Source organism: Stegastes partitus, unplaced genomic scaffold (genome assembly GCF_000690725.1).
Source record: "Stegastes partitus isolate 25-593 unplaced genomic scaffold, Stegastes_partitus-1.0.2 Scaffold460, whole genome shotgun sequence".
In the NCBI taxonomy this organism is placed as follows: Eukaryota; Metazoa; Chordata; class Actinopteri; family Pomacentridae; genus Stegastes; species Stegastes partitus.
The window spans coordinates 343,375-365,345 of NW_007578191.1; the positions used below are offsets into that span (position 1 = coordinate 343,375).

Below are 21,971 nucleotides of genomic sequence, written 5' to 3' on the forward strand. Positions count from 1 at the left end.
CTTCTCTCCGAAGGTACTCATCTGAAAAATGAGAACAAAGTGATTGTTCCTGTTCTCTTTCTTAAGTCACTTCAAATGCTATCCGTGGACGGGCGGCTCATTGTCAGGAGAGTTGCAGCGCGAGCAGGAGGGAGAGAAGACGCAGGTACAGGTACACCACCACCACCACCACCACCAGCAGCAGCTGCAGCAGCACTTCAGCCACAGCATCACAGAAAACACACTCAGCCGGTGAGTTGCGCACACACACACACACACAGACTCGGCTGCAGGCTCGCACACTTGCATGGCAGCGACTGGCACACGAGGAGGGGCTTCGGTTTTAATGGATTGTTTGGAATGCACGGTGTGGCAAGAACAGGGTAGGGGTCTCTGCACGGAGCAACTTAAGTAGGAGAAGTGAGGAGGATTAAAGAAAAGGAGAGTCCAGATGAAACTGGCTGAAAAGGAAACACTGAAAACTTCACCCCTGCAGAAGCTGTTTAAAATAAGCATGGACAGACGTAGGATGATATTCTTCTTACATCCTATGTGGGGTTTATGTTTCCTTTATATCATCTTTAATTGCAAATGTACATCCAAACATTTCTGTCTTTGTGATTCCAGCATTTGCTTGTTTTGATGGAGTGGGTTTCGCTGATTGCAGGTCTTCAAAGTGTGTTGAAGCTAAATTACCAAATGAATTATTTTTTATATAAATGTGTTAATTTACCTGCAATACATGCAAGTTTTGTTGGTCTGCATCTCGTCCTTATGTCATATTTTCGGCACGACTTGGAGAAGTTTGTGTATGTTAGGCGCTGAAATACTCGAGTTGTTGATCAGTCAAATGATATAAAATGTTCTTTACTTTTCTAAGCAAATAACACTAAAAATATGTCCCAGCTTCTTAATTATGAGCTGCTTTTCTTTAACTATTGTGACAGTAAATGGAAAATCTTTAGGATTTGGATTTGACATTTTAAAAATTAATTGGCATTCTCACTATTTTCTGATATTTTTTGACCAAAACTAAGTTAAGAAAATACCTTCAGATTAATCCACCCTGGAAGTTATGTCCAACTGCTGCCCTATTTATGTTAAAATGTGTGTTTTGTGCGTATTATCAAATAGGAGGAATAGTCGTATTAGAGAGATGGAACCTGTAACGGGCAATAAAGTTGAACTTGCGGTCATGATGCAGTGGATTGATAAAGTTCCCTGAAGTCTCTCATTGATAAGCACAGAGCTGTTTACAGGAATAGAATAGAATAGATGTGTGCAACACTATTCTGAATGTCATGCAGAAGTAAGACAGTTCCCCTCTGACTATCTTTTAATCCATGACCATCGTCTGCACTGAAGCCCAAACTGCAAACAGAGATGCAACGTAGATCTCTAAACCATCTGAACGTCACAGTTTTGACATGATCAGTAATTTAATTGCACCACATATGGATTAAAACGTCAAGTATCAGTGGAGGAGAAAAGGGGAAGTTCTTCCTGGCAAAACAAAAAAAAAAGATGAACAGAGCAGAGAAAAAAAAAAAAGAGATGGAGAAGCGAAAAGTGTGCTGGAGGTGGAGGTGAGCATTTCACACATAACTTCCTAATTTCAGGCAAGGAGGAGATCTGTGAGAAAGGAAGAAGTGAAAGGTTTCAGGTCGAACACTGAAAGGTGTGGGTGTCGACGCCCGCCTGCATTCCTTCCACGGGAATCTTCTGAGAAGCAGTTTCATATCATGAATAGAAACTAGACATAAGGTCGCTGCATTTACTTTTGTCCACTCTTTCTCTAAATGATGTCTGTCACTGAGGCTGGAAGCAACAAAGAGAACTCAAGAATTTAGCTTATATACAGATTTTAAGGCTTTTTCTTAGTTTTTTAATCGTTAGTTTCTTTCTCCACGACATTTCAGAGGGAAATTTTGTGTTTTCTGCTCCATTATATGTCCTGATAGCTACAGTTACCTTTTATTGTTCAGCTTAAAGTTTAAAATAAAAACTCACATGACAGGAAAATCTGTTATTAAAAGTGAAACCAGTGATTCCAGACATTTTTGTCTTGTGATTTCTTACAAAAACCCAAGTTCTCTTTTGGGAGAACCATCTGACTACCTAACAGAAAATCTATTAATATAATTGTGCATTAATGCATCAGTATAAAAAATCCAGTTCTGCCATATATGGTCACAAATTAGTCATGGTTTTACTTTTAATACTTAAAATACAGTTTTCTGAAAATACTGTTTCACTTGAATGAGATGCCAACTTTTTCTTGCAGTGGCGCTAATGTGAAAGAGTTTTCCATGAATTGAATGTTTAAAGTGTTGCACTCATATGACACTGTCAGGCTCAGTGGTGGAGCAGAACCATCTTTGTTCTTGCATCGTCCTACTTCTCACCCATCTATATAACATGATGAGTGTTTTATGCTAATAGAGGCTAATGTAGACCTGCAAACAGACTTTGATGTATAAAACCAGTGGACATTTAATCACTTGTTGTTCTTTTTAATGCAGAAAGAAGATGGAAAAAGACAGAATTAACTTCTCACCAGGAAGAAGTCCTTCTCTCAGAGACGAGCTGAGACAGACGGCTCAGCGTGGTTTCTACCTGAACCCAGCTCCGCTCTACATAAAGCCCCCAAAGTTCTCCCCCTCCAGATACCCCACCAGAGACACCTACAGTGCATTCAGCCCACCTGCTTTCTTTCCCATGCTTGGTCCTGGTTTCACCCAAAGGGAAGGATCCCAGAAACGCAAAAGAACTCCTTTCAAAGTCGACGCCCAGGGAGGTGAGTCTCCTGACAGGGAGGCCGAAGAGGCAGAAGAAAGCAGCAGTAAGAAGACGGTGGACCTCGCCCACGTTCCCTTCTCCCTCCCACCTCGCCCCATTCCCTCCCCATCTGCAAAACCCATCCCCGGCATGATTGAGCTCAACAGACTGCAGCTTCATCACAGATCACCGGGTATGAATCTACCTGTGCAGGTGAAACAGGAGCCTCTCAGTCCCTCCCCTGTTTGGCCTCCCTCTCCTCTCCTCCTCCACCCTCCCTACTTCCCATCTCTCCACCACGGCCTCCTCCCGTACCCCTTCTTCATGCCCGGGCCCGTCATGCACCTCTCCCCCGGCGCCTTCTACCCCAGAGAGGACCTCAGATCCGGACCCCGCGACGGAGCTCCTCGAGGCGGAACAACCAGCGCGGAGAAGCTCGGCCTCAACGTTCACGTGGACGACAGCTACTACGTGGACGTAGGAGGGGACCAGAAGCGATGGAAGTGTCGGATGTGTGAGAAGTCCTACACCTCCAAGTACAACCTGGTCACACACATCCTGGGCCACAACGGCATCAAGCCGCACGGCTGTCACCTGTGTGGGAAGCTGTTCAAGCAGCTGAGCCACCTGCACACACATCTGCTCACACATCAGGGCATGAGGCCTCACAAGTGCCAGGTTTGCCACAAGGCCTTCACCCAGACCAGCCACCTGAAGAGACACATGATGCAGCACAGTGACGTGAAGCCGTACAGGTAAATCATCTGCACCGGTTACTTTTGTGCCCCTTTTTAATCCCAGTTTTTCTTCTAATACACCTTTTTTCTTCACCTCCAGCTGCAGTGTGTGTGGTCGAGGATTTGCGTATCCCAGCGAGCTTCGTGCCCACGAGCTGAAACATGAAAAAGGTCAAGAGAACGTGTGCGTGGAATGTGGTCTGGACTTCCCAACGCTGGCCCAGCTGAAGCGGCACCTAACCGTCCATCGTGGTCCCACCTTGTACAGGTGAGCTCAAAATCCTTCATCCGTAAGCGGAGTCCATCAATGAAGCTTGTTTTAACAAATGATACAGATAAATTAGGAGCTTTAAAGTGTCAGTAGGTGAATTTTGTTACCTCTACACGGAGCTTGGTCACCTCTTCTCACCTGTTTCCAGCCTTCATGCTACTTTAAACTTAAAAATAAGTGAACAAATGAGAAATTGCATGTCAATTAGTGAGCTTGAAATGTAAATTAACACTTCTGGACAAAGCCTGGTTGTTTTTTTTTCCCTCCTGCTTCCAGGCTTCATGCTAAGCTAACCAGCTGCTGGCAGTAACCCCTAAACTTAGTGGACAAATAAGCATGATCTTATCTTACCTGCATGATGGTGCATTTGCCATTTTAAACATTTCTGCTTCTCTGCAGGTGTGCAGAGTGCCAGAAGACTTTCCAGTATCCGAGTCAGCTTCAGAATCACATGATGAAACACAAGGACATCCGACCGTACATCTGCAGCGAGTGCGGGATGGAGTTCATCCAGTCACACCACCTGAAACAGCACACGCTCACTCACAAAGTAGGTTGAAAACAAAACGGAGGAGACAAAGACGTAGATTCTTGTCAACGCTTTTTGACACAAAAACATGGATTTTTGGCGTCAAACAGAGTTATCAGTTTTTTGCTGTCACACCAACGACATTTATTCCTGGTTCACATGTTGGATAGTGAAGATGGGTGAAAGAGTTTGGACACCAGCCGAACAGGTTGTTTTGGCAGCTGTCTCAAAGCAATTTCCCTTCAGTTTTGGCTCCTGTGGCTAATTTTAACCCTTTAACATCCAGTTTTCATCCTTTGTTTCCTTTTATAAAGCTTTACAATTACAAGACACACAGTTTTTTTTTCAATGTTTTGATTTTTAGACTATTGGATCAAATGTATGCATCATTTTATGCACATTTCCCCCCTCGTAACACGATCTAAAGCAGCTTAAACAAACCAGAATTTCAACCAAATGACTGACTCTTCTCTCTCACGCTTTCACATTCTTTCGCTCTTTAGGGGGTGAAGGAGCACAAGTGCCGCATCTGTGGCCGCGAGTTCACCCTGTTGGCCAACATGAAGCGCCACGTCCTCATCCACACCAACATACGAGCCTACCAGTGCCACATGTGCTTCAAGAGTTTCGTCCAGAAACAGACCCTCAAGGCTCACATGATCGTCCACTCGGACATCAAGCCGTACAAATGCAAGGTTGGTCAAGTTCGTCAGACGCAACCTCTTTGGGTTGTGTTTTGGACGTTGATTCCTCTTTCGCTCACCGATTGAAGGAACAGTTCAACATTTTTGGGAAACGCTCATTTGTGTGTGCAGTGATGAAAAACAGCAAAAGCAAATGGCAGTTAAAGATAGTAAAGATAGATGATGGCTATTCTCATTCTCTAAGCTTAATCAAGAGCATATCATTGCTACCATGACAAAAGAAATCCACTTTTTGCACCTAAATGCAACCAAATCACAGTTTTTTTTTCTTTGTAGTGGTTTTAAAGGCAAAGACGAATAATTTACAAACATTATTTTGTAATTTACTACAATTTGCAGGACTTTTATTTAATTCCAAAACTACAATCAGGGCAGGCAGTTAGCTTAGCTTAGCACAAAGACTGACAATAAGAGGAAACGGCTGGCCTGACTGACACATGATATTCAATTTGTTTAATTTGAAGAGGCACAGAGAAGTAATACGCTGCAGTTATTTGATATCTTTGCACAAAACCAGGAACACCTGTTTCCAGTGTTCGTGCTAAGCTAAGCTAATCAGCTGCTTGCATCTTGCTTGAGACATATCAATCTTCTCATCTCAATCTCATCAACAAGGTGAAAGTGTATTTAAACTATTTGCTCCTTATTTTGTGCTTGGATGAAGGCATCAAGACTCCAAGTGCTGCCTCTCATGATTATTATTATTCGTTCATCACCACATCCAGGAACCTACAATATTTAGTGGCAGCAGCTTTTAGAGGCTTTCCCCATACTTTTCTGGAGCGTCTGTTTTGACCTTGGTGTTTGCTGCGAGGTCTGAGACGATGACCAGATAGCAGAGAGGCTGAGGGGAGTGGGAGCCTCCTTGTCCATAGGAAGGATATCGCCGCACAAACTGCCTCTCTAACAATGGCCCCCCAGCCTCCCCGGAGAACAGGGCCCGCAAATAGATTTCATCTCGCTTTCTCTGCTGCTGGAGGGAGCTTCCTGTTTTCTCACGGTCCTCTTGGACAGTTTACAGTCCCTCTCTCCTCCTGAAGGAAAGGACCACCCTAATAAAAAAGAATGCAGAGGAAGGACAGCGCAGGAGTTGCCCTTCCCTGTTCTCCTCCTGGCCCCGTCTCAGTGTTGCTTCCTCTCTCTGTGTCTCTCTCTTTCTGTTTTTCTTGTGTTTCAGGGAGAGAGAGAGGGGGGAAGACAGAGAGGAAAAGAGGAAAACAAGGATGGAGGGAGGGAGAAAGGGTGTCTGGGCGTGGGTGTCTATGTATATCTGAATGCCTGCACATTCATTCATGATTACGTGTAGCTCCGCAGCTCGGCATTCTGAGAAAATTAGTCATCTGACAAAAGGGATCTGGCAGAGAAAGAAAAACAATAGCTGCTTGTTGTTGGCTTATTGTTTCTGGATCCTGGCATGGTGTTTACTACAGCCACCGGAGAGGAATATTTACTCGACTACTGTAATCAAGCGCAATTTAGAGTTTTACCACTTTTTAAAAACTTTCATTCCACTGCACATCATAGGAATATATTTTGTTTTTTAATCACCTACACCCTGCAGCTGTAGTTACTACGACTTTGCAGATTAAAATGTGCAAATTTATGCAGGCGAATGTGCAAAGCTCTTTATATAGATTTTGTAAATAATGCATTTGTACTTTAACGTATAGCATTTTGGTAAATAGGTTTATTCTCATTATGAAATTTCATGTTAACATACAACTACAGCAAGCCATAGCGGTTTAATATAACTTTGCAGGTAATTATCGCTCATTTATTTAAAGAGATCATCAGTGACATGATCGTGCATTCCTCTGTCTTGTCTTTCAGCTTTGTGGGAAGGAGTTCAACAGGATGCACAACCTAATGGGCCACATGCATCTGCACTCAGACAGCAAGCCCTTCAAATGCCTCTACTGCCCCAGCAAGTTCACGCTGAAGGGCAACCTCACCAGACACATGAAGGTCAAACATGGCGTCATGGACAGAGGGTTGGATGAAAGACGTAAGGATGCGGTAGATGTTGCACACTTTTGCAGTCAAAGTTTCATCGTGTAATTGCTTTTTTGAATCTTTGATTGCAGTGTTTCGGCAAAGAGGCCGGTTCTGCCTGTCCACCTCGATGGGCCTCCTCACCCACTTCAGCCAAGAGGAGCCCTTCGACCTCTCCCAGAAGCCCCCCGGTCTGCCCAGCCTCCGCCTCTCCCAGTCCGATGGCGAAAGCATGCCGGGAAGCTCCTGCCAGGAGGAGGAGGACGAGGAGAGCTTGTACAGAAGGAGTCAGTACAGCCCCGAGGTGGACCAGCACGAGCCGGCAGGCGAGGAGCAGTACATCCCCGAGCTGGAGGAGAGAGGGCCGAGCAAGGCTCAGAAACAGCAGAAGTACCAGCAAAGTTTAGAGGACGAGACGTTTGAGAGGGAGTCAGCAGCAGAGGGAGAACCTGTAGATCCCAGAGAGAACCAGGTGCGCCGCTCACAGTCAGAAACATCCTACGAATCCGACGCAGAGCTAGGCGAGCAGGCGTACGGCCACGAAACAGTCCGTAGGCAGTCGTACGACTATGAATCTGTTTCAGAGCTAGAGGACCATCAGCAGGAGCTAGACGAGGAAAGCAAACGGGAGTCGGATGGCTTTTACGAGGCCATCGATGTGGCAGAGACAAACTAGAAAAGACTGGAGACGGATTAGTGAAACAGTGGCACACAAGTGAATTTACGGGTCGCGGGGTGAAAACAAAGACAAGCAATGAGATAAATCAGTCAAAGAATGAGAAGAAGATGCAGGTTTTAGGGAATGTTGATGTTTTTCTTAACAGGAAAAAGGAGAGGATGTTCCGCAGACACTCCCCTGAGGAGAGAGGAAAGCGTGTAGGTCTCAAAACACAACTGACTTTGGAGGATGTGAGCTCGTAGCTTAACCAAAAAAAAAAAAGAATGTTTAACATATTGTGTGTTTTTTTTTTAAAGAGCAAAAAATAAAAATAACTGAAATACAAAGCTGTGAAGCATACTGCATGTACATACACTGATCAATAGTCGCTGACTGACAGGTTTGTGCGAATGGAAGCATACGATTAGAAGTTTTTGTAAATAAAATGCAAAAATATATTTAATGTTTTAGTTTTTTACAAATCATTTTGCAATGTTCGCTCAAATATGCAACTTTTATCGTCTAATCTGTGATATAAAAATCTGTTGTGCATGCTTTCCTGTACAAAAAGTCTAATTCACTGGGTGTAGTGATGTTTTTTATGTTTGACTGACAACGCATACGGCAAAGCTTGAGTGTCTTTATGGAATAAACTGTGATTTTTCTTTTAATTTTCAAATTTTAGAATGGTTTATGTATATGAATTTTATATGGGGGACGTCTGGGTTTTTATGGTATGTTGTATGGCAGTGATCTGATTGTGATTCTACAAAATAAATGCTGAAATAAAAGCTTGAACGCGTCAACCTGTCCAGTTTACCTGCAGATTTGTTTTATTAGATATAAACATCCCTGTAAGTGATCGCAGATAGCACCTTCCAGTCCTCTCCGACTGACACGTACTTCGCCAAGCAAGAGATGATTGCCGTGTGTTTCAAAAAGCTTGCCTTTCTCCTCCTGCTTCTCTTTCAAAGCAGAGGAAGAGGAAGAGAAAACACCTCTCCCCTTCTCTCTTTTAGGTTGTGATCAAACAGCGGTGACGGACACAGTGGGTGTCCCAGACAAAGGCTTCATATGTCTGTATGACTCAGAATAAAGCATTGTTTCAGCTCATTGCAGAAGCTCCTCTGAAAATAGAAATACTAGAAGAATGAAAGAATGCCTAAAAAGATGTTTCTTTATCATAAAGAAGAAAAGGATCGCGTGGGATGAGTCGAATATATCTGACAGCTACTGCTTTAGGAAGTAATTAATCCAAAGACAGCTGTTTACTGTGTTTGAACCGACACCGTGCCTCCTGGGTTACACATCACTTTATCATGCCAGTTCAGGTAAACACAGTCGTTTCTTGGCAGATGAAATGCAGAACAGCAGCTTCTCTATTTCTACCAGCGACGACCACCGCGTCCCAAAGGGCGAAACTGCAAACAGTTTGAGGAAGTTCTCACATCCTCCTCTTCTTTCCTTTCCTCACCTACATGTTTCAATCCCAACCGCTGGCTTCAAGAGAAGCCACAGAGAGTGGATGCGTCGTCGTCTCCTGACTCGAACCGGCTCCCCTCGGCAGCATCACGTTGTCTAACCTCTGAAGAATGAAGAAGAACGTGTAGAAGAAGTGATCACAGCTCAAACACGTGATGAAAGATGATGCTTCATGAGTTGACTCCATCACTCCGGTGTTTTTTTATTTTTTAATGAAATGAAACTTAAGAGGCCATGAGAATCCAAAGACACACGGCAGGACAGGTAAACGCTTGTCTGATGGGAAAATAAATCCTGTGGTGAGATAAAGCAGAGGTTCTGCTTTGCGGTAACAAAGTAATCGTCGTCATGGTAAACTGATAAGATCATGTCTCATTAGCAAAACGACAACCTATGCGTTTAGTGGCGACGGAAAGAAAATCTAAATCACCCAAACTTTGTAATTTACTCTCAAATTAAGCTTTCAGTTAGTTGAAGTGTGTTGCAAAACACTGACTTAAACAAGTGTTTACCTGCACATTTTACTAATACATGCAGATCAGAGGGCTGCAAGGTGGAGCGGTGGTTAGCATCGTTGCCTTGCAGCAAGAAGGTTGCCGGTTCGCGTCCCGGTGAGGACACCTGGGATCTTTCTGCGTGGAGTTTGCATGTTCTCGTGGGTTCTCTCCAGGTTCTCCGGCTTCCTCCCACAACGTCCAGAAACATGTTGAGGTTAATTGGTGATTCTAAATTGTCCGTAGGTGTGAATGTGAGTGTGCTTGGTTGTCTGTCTCTAAGTGTAGCCCTGTGATAGACTGGTTACCTGTCCAGGTGAACCTGCCTTCACCCTGAGTCAGCTGGGATAGACTCCAGCCCCCCATGACCCTAGTGAGGATTAAGCGGTGTACAGATAATGGATGGATGCAGATCAGAGGTGAATCACATTAATCCATTTTTTGGTGTTCTGTCTCAAACTTCCAGATTTGCTGATTTAGTGCTGAAACTATTCGCTGATCAATTTATTTGTCAAGCGGGGAATTGATCAAAAAGTGTTTTAATTGTTTAATGTCAGTCGTTGATTAAGCAAAAATGCTCCAAACTATAATCACCAATTTAAAGATGTCCTCCTGTTCTCTGTTTCATATCATTGTAAGTGAAGCATTTTTGGTTCTAGCAAACTGTATTTGACATTTTGCATGATTTTCTTACAATCTGTAGCTCAAATTGACACGATACACTAACATACGGTGGCTAGGAAGTGCAAAACAAATGTTCAAGTGGCGAAAAACTTTTACAAACTCCCAAAACACTTTTAGAAGTAACATCAACCGGAAAGGGAATGTACCAACTCTGGGATTAAACCGGAAGTGGTAATGGGGAGCGGCCAGTAAGAGTTGTTGTTGTCATTTATGGAGTTCATGGTGACCCAAGATGGACAGCGATAGAGTGATGTTTTGCCTGTTTTGTTGCACACATGAGCCGATTAACCCAGCTTTCTGGTCCATGCCCCTTTAAAAATTCTACAGACTGACCACACGAAAAACAAAACCGCGTTAATCGGCTCATGTGTGCCACAAAACAGGCAAAACATCACTCGGTCGCTGTCCATCTTGGATCACAATGAGCTCCATAAATGACAACAACAACTCTTACTGGCCGCTCCCTGCTACCACTTCCAGTTGGTACATTCCCTTTCCGGTTGATTTTACTTGTAGAAGTGTTTTGGGAGTTTGCAAAAGTGTTTCGCCACTTGTAAATTTGTTTTGCACTTCCAGGCCACCGTACCAACAGTTGTTATGTATAGGAGCGACCTGACAGCTGAGTGGTTTGTCCAACTCCTGTCTATTTGCTGCATGTTACTCCCTGACTCTCCATATTTCCTGTCTCTCTCCACTGCAAGCCACAAAAAGGCCCCTAAACAAACAAAAAAACAACAAAAATATGTTCTTTACAGATGCACAGAACAACCATCCTCATCACGATCCAGCAGAAGCTCTGTGTTGTCGTTTTAAAGACCCTTGAGAAAAACAGTGAACAATAAGTAATACTCAGGAGCTGCAGTGCTGATTTGTTTTATGTTAAACAAGGGAATATCAGGTTGTATATAACAGGGTGGCCCCCATCCTGTTTCATTCTCTCCAAAATGCACTTAACTGTTACGTAAGAAGACAAAACGCTTCACATTCTTTCTGAAGCAGGTGATGCCGTAGAAGAGGAGAGGGACGAGCTCGTTGGAAAACATTCAAATGACTTTCCAAGAACTTAACCGAGCTGCATTTTACAGGATGGATGTTTTCCAGGTAGGTACTTTAATATACAGAATACAAATCAGACTTTCTGAATCAATATCCTGTTCGCTTCTTTTCCAACAAGTCTGGAAAATGTTTTATTTATTAAATGTATTTTTTTATTTACTTCCAACAAAGCCTGCTTCTGTATGTTTTTGATCATGTTTTCATCCTGTTGTGTTTTATATTATTAAGATAGAGCTGCTAGTGCATAATAATTCTGGGATTTTGTTCCTTTGTTTTGCACATAATCTATGCTGGTTGGTTTTAATGTAAAGTTTCTCTCCGGTTGTTGCTGTAACCAATAAAAACTCATCTCTGTGTTGTATATTTAGAGGTTTTTGTTCTATAAAATAATCTCCTCCTGTCCTAAAATGGCTTAGATGTAGCTTGTTACCATTGCTTTCTTCTAGCATGTCGTCTTCGCCTTTTTCTACACCCATACCTTCCCACTTGCTGCAGCTCGAGCACACCAGCTCACCTAAAGCTCTGCTCAAGCACTGCAAAACTATTCTACACAATGCAGTCCCAGGTTATAACATTCAACTTTGCACATATTTGCTCAATTTTGATAAAGAATAATGACACAGAAAGCTGCAAGACTGAATTTTTCTGACATTTACTATGTTTAAAATCCTGGAAGTGTGAATCTGTGTGTCATTGGTACACTGCAGCTTCAGCACGATTGCAGTTGACTGCTTTTTTTGCTCATGATATGTCTTCTAATATATAAAAAACACAATATGGACATGCTAACAATAGGTTAAAAGCACATTTTTGTACAAAAGGGGGTCTTTAAATATATAATAAGTAAAAATTCACAAAAAGTGACATCTTATTTGATTGTTTGGTTGACATACTTCGTGTCACAGTCATATTATTTATAGGCGGTTACATGTGTTGTTTGCCATCCTGTATAGACACATTATATACAATGCCCTTTTGTGTCACATGCCTTTGTTTCACCTATACGACCTTCCCCCCTCCTTGTCCTATATCCTACATATGTGAAATAAAAGAGGAAGTAGCCACGGGATAGATGCAACTGAGATACTGAGAACGTATACTTCTGAATTCTTTGCACCACATCCGCAAACAGATACCTGAGGAGAGTGTCTGAAACAGTACTTTTGATGAAAAGTCTACAGCAGAAAATTAGACTCTCTTCTAGGTATATTCCTGAAAAGACGTCTGCGCTTGTAGAATTGTTTACGTCCTTTGACTTCTCTCTGTTGTGCATCTCAGGTACGAGCTTCCTGTTTTGCTGGTCGGCCAGAAAGCGAGATGGTGCTGCAATTCTTCCATGTTTTGTTTAACAAAACTGTCCCACCCCAGTCTCAACCTGTCACCTCCTTTGACCCACAGCCAAGATGCTTACTGTAATAATAGCAGAGGGCTGTTCTCCTGCTGCTGTGCTTATGGAGAACAAAAACAGAGGACAACAGGTCAGCGGCCCTGCTATTCGCAGAACAAATAAATTTACACGTCGTGTAAAAGTGAAACAGCTCGGCTGTATATTTCATGAAGCTGTCCTGTAACTTCCTGCTGTATTTTGAGGATGTGCTACTATTTTAGGGATTGTTTACAATCTTTTAAACTTGACTGGACACATCTGATGTCCAGAGAAGCTTCAGGAATCAGTCATCCATGATGCTGAGTAACTAACTGGGGCTTTTCGTGGCTTTATGTGCAGCAGCCACCGGGCAGAGTGAAGCTCTGGCAGTTCTGTCTCCTTCTTATATAAACAGTGCCCTCTATTGTCACAGCTTTGCCCTTCTCAGGTCTTCTCCTCTCTCTTTTTTTTTTAAATTTCTTTATTAATAAGATATTTTATATTGACATACAACATTTAATTTAAAACTGCAGTCCTGACACAGTGCTACTTTTATTTCTCAAAGCCAACAAATATATCTGTAATTTATTGATTAGAAGAAGAACATTGCTTGAGGAAGATAAGTATTATTACAAAAAAAGCTTTCAAAAGACATGTAGCTCTAAAATATTGCATCTTATTAATTTAACTTAATTTAACTAATTCGATTTAATACATTATTGTGTCATTTTGCATATCCTTGTTCATGGAATAAATATACAGAGTTTTGGAAAGTTGCGCCAAGATGGAAACTTCACATTTACAAACCTGCTGTTGTCTTGCTTTAATACAATGAGGATAAAAAAAAAGGAACACAAAATAAACAAATATCATAGCATATTAATAAAATATATACATTCAAAATAGATACTGCATCAGTTAAAAGAGATAGATTTTCAGATTTTACATTGAATTTATTACATAAAGAATGTATTGAATAGATTTAGGCTAAATATGGTTTATTATGAAATGAAATGAAATGAAAAATACTTTATTTATCCCAGAAGGGAAATTCAATTATGAAAATGATTATGCATTTTAGAAATGTAAATGTTTATTCACTCACTTTTTAAATTTTTATTTATTTCATTTAATGTTATATATATATCATTAAAGATTATTAAAGAACCTTTTTCTTCTTGCATTTTATGTATATTACTTGTAGCTCTTGGTACAACCCACCATCGCCGGCTTGCGGAAACGTCATCAGAAGTATCAAATCATCCCCCCCGCCGCGGCTACGAAATGGTATCGTCCAAAATGGCAGCCTCCGTGTTGAAGCGATGTGTGACTGCAGCTGTCAAAGTTAAATGTTTATCTCCTTCTCTTTCAGGTAGGCGCATTTAACACATGGTTGCGAGTAAATTATAAGTTTGCCTGATTTTAGTTTTATATTTAACATGTATTTGTTTCGTCTTAAATGTGTGCATTTGAGAGTTTCGACTAGAGGAGCTAAATGTCCCCATTCATGTGTGTTAACGTTGGTTAGCTGCATGTAGCATCATTACCCAACGTGAAGTTTCAGCTGAGCTCACAGTTTGCTTTTGCTGTCTGAGGGTGAAACAGCCTGTTACTGTGCAGTATTTGTATCTACATGACTGTTTGTGTTCACAGCCAGACGATGGTTGCTCTCGGCAGCTTACACAGACACCAAAGTGTGGGAGGCGAGAGAGACAGAAGCCCAGAACCTGGGTAAGACTTACATGCTAAGGTCTCTATGTCATTGTTAACGGACAGCCCAGCCAGAAATCAGAAGGTGCAGGTTAGGACTTGGAATGTTATCCAGGGGAACCTGCATTTTCTTTATTTGAGAGTTCAGCAGTCAGTCCAAATGAAGGCAAACTGGAGATATTAATTCATCATGTATGTGAGTTTGTGTCAGTGTGTGTCTATACATGTTGCAGACTGGTGACCTGCAGTTATTTAGACTCCTGTAAGGCTGGTGATACAGCTGGAAAATGTAGTTTGAAGTGTTTCAATTCAAGGCAAGGCAGGTTTACTTGTAAAGCACAATTCGTACCCAAAGTGATTCAAAGTGATTCACACAAAAGTATAAGAAGACAGATAAAATCAATCCACAGAACATAAACACAATTATTAATTAATTACATTAAAACCAAAGAGGCAGATAAAATCAATCCACAGAACATAAACACAATTATTAATTAATTACATTAAAACCAAAGAGGCAGATAAAATCAATCCATAAAACATAAATATAATCATCAATTAGAAGAGTACAGATAAACAACTAAATAGAACTGTTTCCAGCCTGGATTTGAACATTGTCAAAGTTGAGGCCTGTTTCATATCTTCTGAAATCCAGGTCCAGATTTTAGCTGCATGAAACTGGAACGCAGCCTCACCTTGTTTGGTCCTGACTCTGGGCACCAGCAGGAGACTCCTCCCTGAGGTTCTCAGAGCCCGACATGGTTCATATGGCACTAACGTTCAGTCATTTTTAATGTCCTGTTGTCCTAAAAGGGAGTTCATTTGAATTTAGCCACCTTACTACCACTTATGGTGCCATGGTCCTATAATACTCTCAAAAATACCTTTATTGGCAAAATTTTGGTGCTAGACCTTCATCAGGCAAATGGATTTTGTGTCTCTCCTACGCATCTACCTCATGAAATAGGTGTTTGACGAGTTACTATGTCAATAATCTTGCTGGGAGTTTACATCTAATGAATTTAAGTAGAAGCATCTCACTATTCTCTTATTGCTGTTGATGAAGAGTCTATCAACAGCACGTTTTATCACCCAGGCCGAGGCCCTTACACATTATAGCCAGTTATAGTGAGTGGATTTGCAGTATGACTGGATTGAGAGTCCCTGAAGGTTGCAAAGGGCGCTCTAGTTATGTTTTTCTAATTCACACAACGCCACATTGTGTACTATATTACATTCTTAGGAAGGACTTTTGAAGGACTCTATGCTGCAACATTGCTATAAATTATACCAGAGGACTTTGGTACTTTTTGAGTGTATTGCCCACAAAATATAATTATTAACTGTGTTTTCTTCTTAGATTAAACATTTCCTTATTAAAATCCATTTATTTCTTGGGTAAAGTTCTGATACAGCTTCACTTTGCCTGTTTAATTTATTGGTAAACAAAATAAACACTCACATGAAGCATTTTTACCTCATAGCCCCACTATAATCTCCAGCTACAGCCACACATGGGTGAAAGATAATTCATTGCAGGTTATTTTATTTCAGTTGAATGAAAAAATAAAACCTTTTTGTTAATCGATGTCTGACTGCAGCATCAAACGTTAGTGTGTGTGCACTGATTCAACACAGGGTGGCAGTGCAGCCTCATCGTTCACCGTCACTGTGTGCTCTTCAATAGTGTGGATATGATTTGTACACACAGATTACCATGGCTTAGATACAATGATAATTAGAGATGCTAACATGCTGAAGTTTCAAATGGATCACAGCTGATCATGAAGTATTTGATGATTCAGTCAAATACATTGAAGTTTGTGCTGCTTTCTGTCACACAGGTGCATCACAGTGTCACACCGTGCTGAGATCACATTATAAACCAAATGATAGTTTTGTTGATGTTTGTTCTTTTTAAATGTACAGCTGTACTGGCTGCCGACATGGACAGGATCTATGAAAAGAACCTGCCAGTTAGCTCTCTGACTATGTCACGGGTAAGCTGCATCTCTATGTAGCTGTAATTCATTTGTTTAAGCTGAATTTAATGGAAGCAGGGACAGAGTTTTAAATAACTCTTTATATTTTCTGTTTCAGTTCATTGACAACATATCATCCAAGGAGGAAGTTGATCAAACCGAGTACTACCTTTACAAGTACGAGGAATCAGTTCTTCTTCATATCTGTGTCAAATATCTTCCCTGGGTTTTTTTTGTGTGTGGTACCAACTTATGTGTTTCTCTTGGAATGAATTGTCTGTTTGGTTTGTCTGTTTTGGTTTATGTTCAGTCACATGCTTTTCTTTGTTCGGGGCAACTCCAGACCTTTCCTGTTTACTCCTTCCTCTGGAATCTGAACCCGTTCTTGTGATTGCGAGATTTAGTGTGTTTCCCAATTGCACCCTTGTTCTGGGTGCATTTATTTTCATAATGAGGATTAAAACTACCTTCCCACTTTGGCTAGTTTGTAAATAGTGGTATTTTTAGCGGATTCGAGTGTTTTGAGAGTATTTCAGATATTAATGTTGATTTTTGAGAATGAAAACATTTGAGGTTGAGTATCTGCTTTTGTCTTCTTCATGTCTTTCCTGTCGTTTTATAATTCACAGTTATTCTGCAGAACTGTGATGGATGGCTATGTAAAGAGACCTTGTGCTTCTTTTTTTTTTTTTCACCCCTCAAGGTTTCGTCACAGTCCAAACTGTTGGTACCTGCGAGACTGGACCGTTCACAGCTGGATCAGACAGTGTCTAAAATACGAGTCCAGAGAAAAGGCCCTGCACACGCTTAGAAACAAGGTACGCAACATTCTTGCCATTTATTCTTTGGACACCAAACTAGATGTAGGTAAAGAATAATATTTGGTCTGTGTAGAAAAGCCTCATGTTTATAATCTGGGAGGAAACCTGATCAGGGCCAACAGCTGCAGCCATCTGTCAGTGAGAGACGTTACAGATTTAACCCAAACCACCCAGATAGCTTATCAAACTAATCTGAAAAGCACAAATAAGGTCAAACGTGTTTGACATTTTCAACCCGGTTCTTAAATGCGATGTAGTATCTGAGCATCGCTAGATCGCTTCTAAAAGAGAGTCATCAGCTAGTTAGTGTTTACACCGAGGTAAGGTGGAGTACGCTCAGTCAGCATTACGTTTGTTGTTTTGATCGGTGACGTGTTGCTGTGAGGTAACAGCTCTTCATGCCAGTGATGCACTAAGAATCAACAATTCTATTACTGCATGTGATGTGCATCATCGTCACTAAATCATGTAGGATAAACATTTGTAAACTTTATTGACATTAAATGTACAAAATCCTGTTTCTATGATGCAGATGGTTATTTTGTGTGTGTGTGTATGTGTGTGTGTGTGTGTGTGTGTGCAGGTCCAGTATGGAATATTCCCAGACGACTTCACCTTCAACCTGCTCATGGATTCTTACATTAAGGATAAAGACTTTAAAAGTAAGGCCTTTTTTATGTGTTTTCAAACATTTGGGAAGAATTTTACTCTTTTAATTTTCATTTTATCTTACATAGGGCCTTTTATATTTTAAAGTTTTTAGTTTTTAGCTCCACTGTTTCCTTAGGGGGGTCCTCCACACTGGGGGCTGTGACTGATCTGCTGCTGGGGGTTCTGTCCACGGGTCCCTTCGGCCTGGCTGGTTGGGGGGCTCCCCACCTCGGTGTGGGGGTCCTCTTGTCTGCCGGGGTTGGAGGGGGGGTGGTCCGGGTGGCGGCACCCCTAGTGGTCATGGTTTGTGACTCCTCCCGGTGTGGATGGCCCCAATTGGTAGCGTTTCCCACAATCCTCAGTGCCATGCCATGTCTCCCTATGGTCAGTGGTGAGAGTGTGTGAGTGCATTTGTAGCCGTATGTGTATTTTTTTTTTTCTTTGACAATGTTTTTAATGCTGTGAAGCACTTTGTGTTGCTCTAGTGTATGAGAAGTGCTATATAAATAAAGTTTGATTTGAATGAGGCTCACGCAGGCAAAAACAACTTACAAACTCTTGCAGGTTTCCAAACAGACTGTTGTTGATTTTGAATATTGCCAGAAATGGGCACTGACTATCAAACCACCAAAATCAGATTTCAAACATATCTTTCCTTGTTTATAAAAGACAGGAGTAAAGAGGAAGCCTGATTATTTTTCCTGTAATAACATTAGACAGTAAACACTGCTTTGTTATGCAGAGATGGTAACGTGCTGAAGTTGTATTTACATTTGATAAAATGTTTATTTAGTGCTTATATGTTGTATAACGTCTGAGATGCAGCTTACATCTGATATCGTTGAGGATACATCTGGTAGTTTTCTACATACGTGTGACCTCACAAGACAGCTCAACGTCCTGCCAGATAAACTGTCACAACTCTGCTCTTTTGTTCGCTTGAATTTATTTAAAACTGGTTTTTGTTTCACGCTATTGGTAATTTGTTGATCTGTCAATTTGAAGGTTAGTTTTGTCAAGTTCACAGTGACAGAAGCTGGACGTGTCAATTATTATATGTAACATTTATTATGTTTTCACCTATTTCTGAATTACTTTGAGCAGTTTCAGCTCTTATTTTACTGTTTTGGCCTACAACAATAACAGCAATGTGTACTCATATGTGTCTAATTTACCTAAATTACCCAATTATATCCTTAATATATTTTGTTTAAACCATTTTTCCCACTTTTAACCGACTTCTCTGCTCACTTGCCAACAAATTTTCACACCTTCTTAGTCGCAGCATTCAGGTTTTACAACCAACTGGATATGTGAATGTATATTTTTAAAATCAAATCATAGTTGCAGTACCTTGTGGCAACACTTGGATGGGATTTACTGTTCCATAAATTTATTGCCACCAATCCAAAGAAGAGACCCAAAGGAACACTAAATTGATCCTACCATCGAATTCTGCCTCAGTAACCAAAATCTGATCTATTTTATTCCTCTTGAGCTCCATTTTTTTCTATAAACTATTAAAAACGAGTTAAAGAGTCGATAAAGATTGACGCGGCAGTTTATTTAGGGGCAACACCCGCTCACACTGTCACGTTGCTGTAAACACACACTTGAAGCCGAGGCTGAAAATAGGTCCAACAAATGCACTGTTTACTTCTTGAGGAACGTTTGCTAAAAACTACAGCAGGGAATTGTTGCATCTTTTTTTAACAATGAAATGAGAAAGTCTGAACAAATTGCCACGGGGCTGGCTGCCGCAGACAAACATCGGAAAGTAATGAGGGACTGATTTATGCAGTAAAATTCCATCCACCTGTGGGTTTTTTTTCTCGTTTGTTTGTCTGTCTGAGGTGGAAAAGTTTAGATTTTGATAAAAGCAAAATGTGCAACATCCATCCATCCATCCATCCATCCATCCATCCATCCATCCATTGTCTGTACGCCGCTTAATCCTCATTAGGGTTGTAGGGGGCTGGAGTCTAACGAGTTTTCCCAATTGAGGGACAAATTTCTGAGACAATATAAACACATGAGAGCGTTTTATTTCAACATGTAAATCCCCATTAGTATTCCTCCAGGTCTGAGCTTAAATTGGGGCCAATAAATCAATCCATTGTCTATACACCGCTAAATCCTCATTAGCGTCGTGGGGGACTGGAGTCTATCCCAGCTGACTCAGGGTGAAGGCAGGGGACACCTGGACAGGTAACCAGTCTATCACAGGGCTACGCTTAGAGACAGACAACCAAGCACACTCACATTCACACCTACGGACAATTTAGAATCACCAATTAACCTCAACGTGTTTTTGGACCTTGGAGAACCTGGAGAGAACCCACACTGCACAGGGAGAACATGGAGACTCCAGGCAGAAAGATCCCGGGTGTCCTCACCGGGACGCGAACCGGCGACCTTCTAGCTGCGAGGCAACGGTGCTAACCACCGCGCCACCTTACAGCCCTCAACATCAACAGGCTTAGCAAATAAATCAGGATGCACACGTGACTTCAGCATCTGCTGCTGCTCTACTTGAAAAGACAAAAGCATCAGATCTGTGTGGAGCAATAAGGACGCTTTGATGTTTTTCACATTTAACCCTCAGAAACGGTGCATTTACATCTCATTTTCTGTATAGATTTTGTTTACTTGCCTCACACTCTTTTAATTACATCTTGTAGCTGAACCCTCTTCCTCTGCAGTGGTTTAATGGCCCCCACCAGCTGCTAATGTCAACAAGCAGCTCCTTTATTTGCATAATTGTAATGGCTTGGAAATGCACATTGTCTTTTTATCGCCTGGAAATCGGTTTAAAATGTGCGCTTGATTTGGATGGAAGCTATTGTTGCTTTTAGTCTTTTTTAATAGGATTTGTTGCCGGTACACAAAACACACACACAACACCAGACGTATTCTTTTGCTTCCCAGAAGGTCACGAAGACCGTGTTTCTAATTTATAACTACATGTTCTCACACCTGGCCTGCTGTCGGTCAGTTGTGTAGCATCAGAAAAACACACAAAAATAATAAAGAAAAGCAACAATAACGCTAAAGAAAAATCCAGATTGACACGTATGTGACGAGGTGTTTTGTTGTAATCCTACAGGTGCGTGCTCTGTGGTCGAAGAGGTGATGCTGCAGGAGGCCTTCGACCTTCCCTCCACACAGATCCTGTCTCTGTACGCTCTGGGCAGTTACCTAGCGACCAAACCACAACTTACTGTGAGTGAAACAACAACGACAGCAGCAGCACTGGAGGTGTTAGAACAACAAATGATCCCAGAGTATTCTCATGCTTGGACGCAATACAGTGAAGTTTTTCCTTAAAATATAAAATATGTTTTGGAAAAACGAATGCCTGGACCTCAGTGTGTGGATGTTGCAGCAGGGATAACAAACTTGTTCCTTCACTGTGTTCAGGAGGCAGAGGGCCGAGCTTTGGGGGCATCGCTGCTCATCTGCGGACTGCAGCAGGACAACACCAGCGGCCTCAGCGCTCAGCTACTCGGAAATGCTCTCCTAGGTGTGTGTTTGAGTTTGCTCCCCCCCCAAACACTGTTGTGCTTCTTACTCTGACTGTGATTGATTTATCCGACAGGCTTTCATTAAGCTGTTTGACTCATTTGTTCTCCTCCTTCCTCCCCGTTCAGGCAAGCTGGAGCATTTAAAGGGCATACACGCCGTTTTCAAAGGGATGCCTCTCTACTGGGAACGAGGATATCTGGACCGAGCGTTGGCTGTCATGGAGAGGGTTGCTGCAGCTCCTGGTGATGCCAAGCTGTCCAAAGACACAGTAAGAACATGCAAATTCAGACGAGGATTTAGAATAGATTAGAACAGAATATCCTTTATGAGTCCCACAAGGGGAAATTTGCAACATCACAGCAGCAATGTGACGGTAAGAAAAGCAAGCATCCATCCTCTATACACCGCTTAATCCTCACTAGGGTCGTGGGGGGCTGGAGTCTATTCCAGCTGACTCAGGGTGAAGACAGGGGACACCCTGGACAGGTCACCAGTCTATCACAGGGCTACACTTAGAGACAGACAACCAAGCACACTCACATTCACACCTAC

The 21,971-nt window shown here is 41.8% G+C and overlaps 2 protein-coding genes across 4 annotated transcripts in view; both read left to right on the top strand.

Moving 5' to 3' along the window:
- Positions 1-21,971, top strand: part of mrps27 (mitochondrial ribosomal protein S27) — a 35,971-nt gene that overhangs the window by 7,857 nt on the left and 6,143 nt on the right. Inside the window, exons 2-10 of one of the 3 annotated variants that reach the window (XM_008286624.1) lie at positions 10,269-10,276; positions 14,388-14,461; positions 16,370-16,440; positions 16,541-16,599; positions 17,126-17,240; positions 17,827-17,905; positions 21,001-21,152; positions 21,315-21,417; positions 21,545-21,687. In XM_008286624.1, coding sequence (XP_008284846.1) covers positions 16,387-16,440; positions 16,541-16,599; positions 17,126-17,240; positions 17,827-17,905; positions 21,001-21,152; positions 21,315-21,417; positions 21,545-21,687 — 705 coding nt within the window. In that variant the 5' untranslated portion in view covers positions 10,269-10,276; positions 14,388-14,461; positions 16,370-16,386. Of the gene's footprint in view, positions 1-10,268; positions 10,277-14,014; positions 14,103-14,383; positions 14,462-16,369; positions 16,441-16,540; positions 16,600-17,125; positions 17,241-17,826; positions 17,906-21,000; positions 21,153-21,314; positions 21,418-21,544; positions 21,688-21,971 lie in introns of those variants that run through there. The other 2 variants (XM_008286623.1, XM_008286622.1) reach the window with 2 other exon arrangements.
- On the top strand, positions 199-8,454 carry znf366 (zinc finger protein 366). Its single transcript, XM_008286625.1, has 7 exons — positions 199-231; positions 2,502-3,512; positions 3,595-3,762; positions 4,165-4,315; positions 4,798-4,989; positions 6,829-7,003; positions 7,083-8,454. Exons 2-7 carry the CDS (start codon positions 2,509-2,511, stop codon positions 7,664-7,666), a joined length of 2,274 nt encoding a protein of 757 aa, XP_008284847.1. The 5' UTR covers positions 199-231; positions 2,502-2,508; the 3' UTR covers positions 7,667-8,454.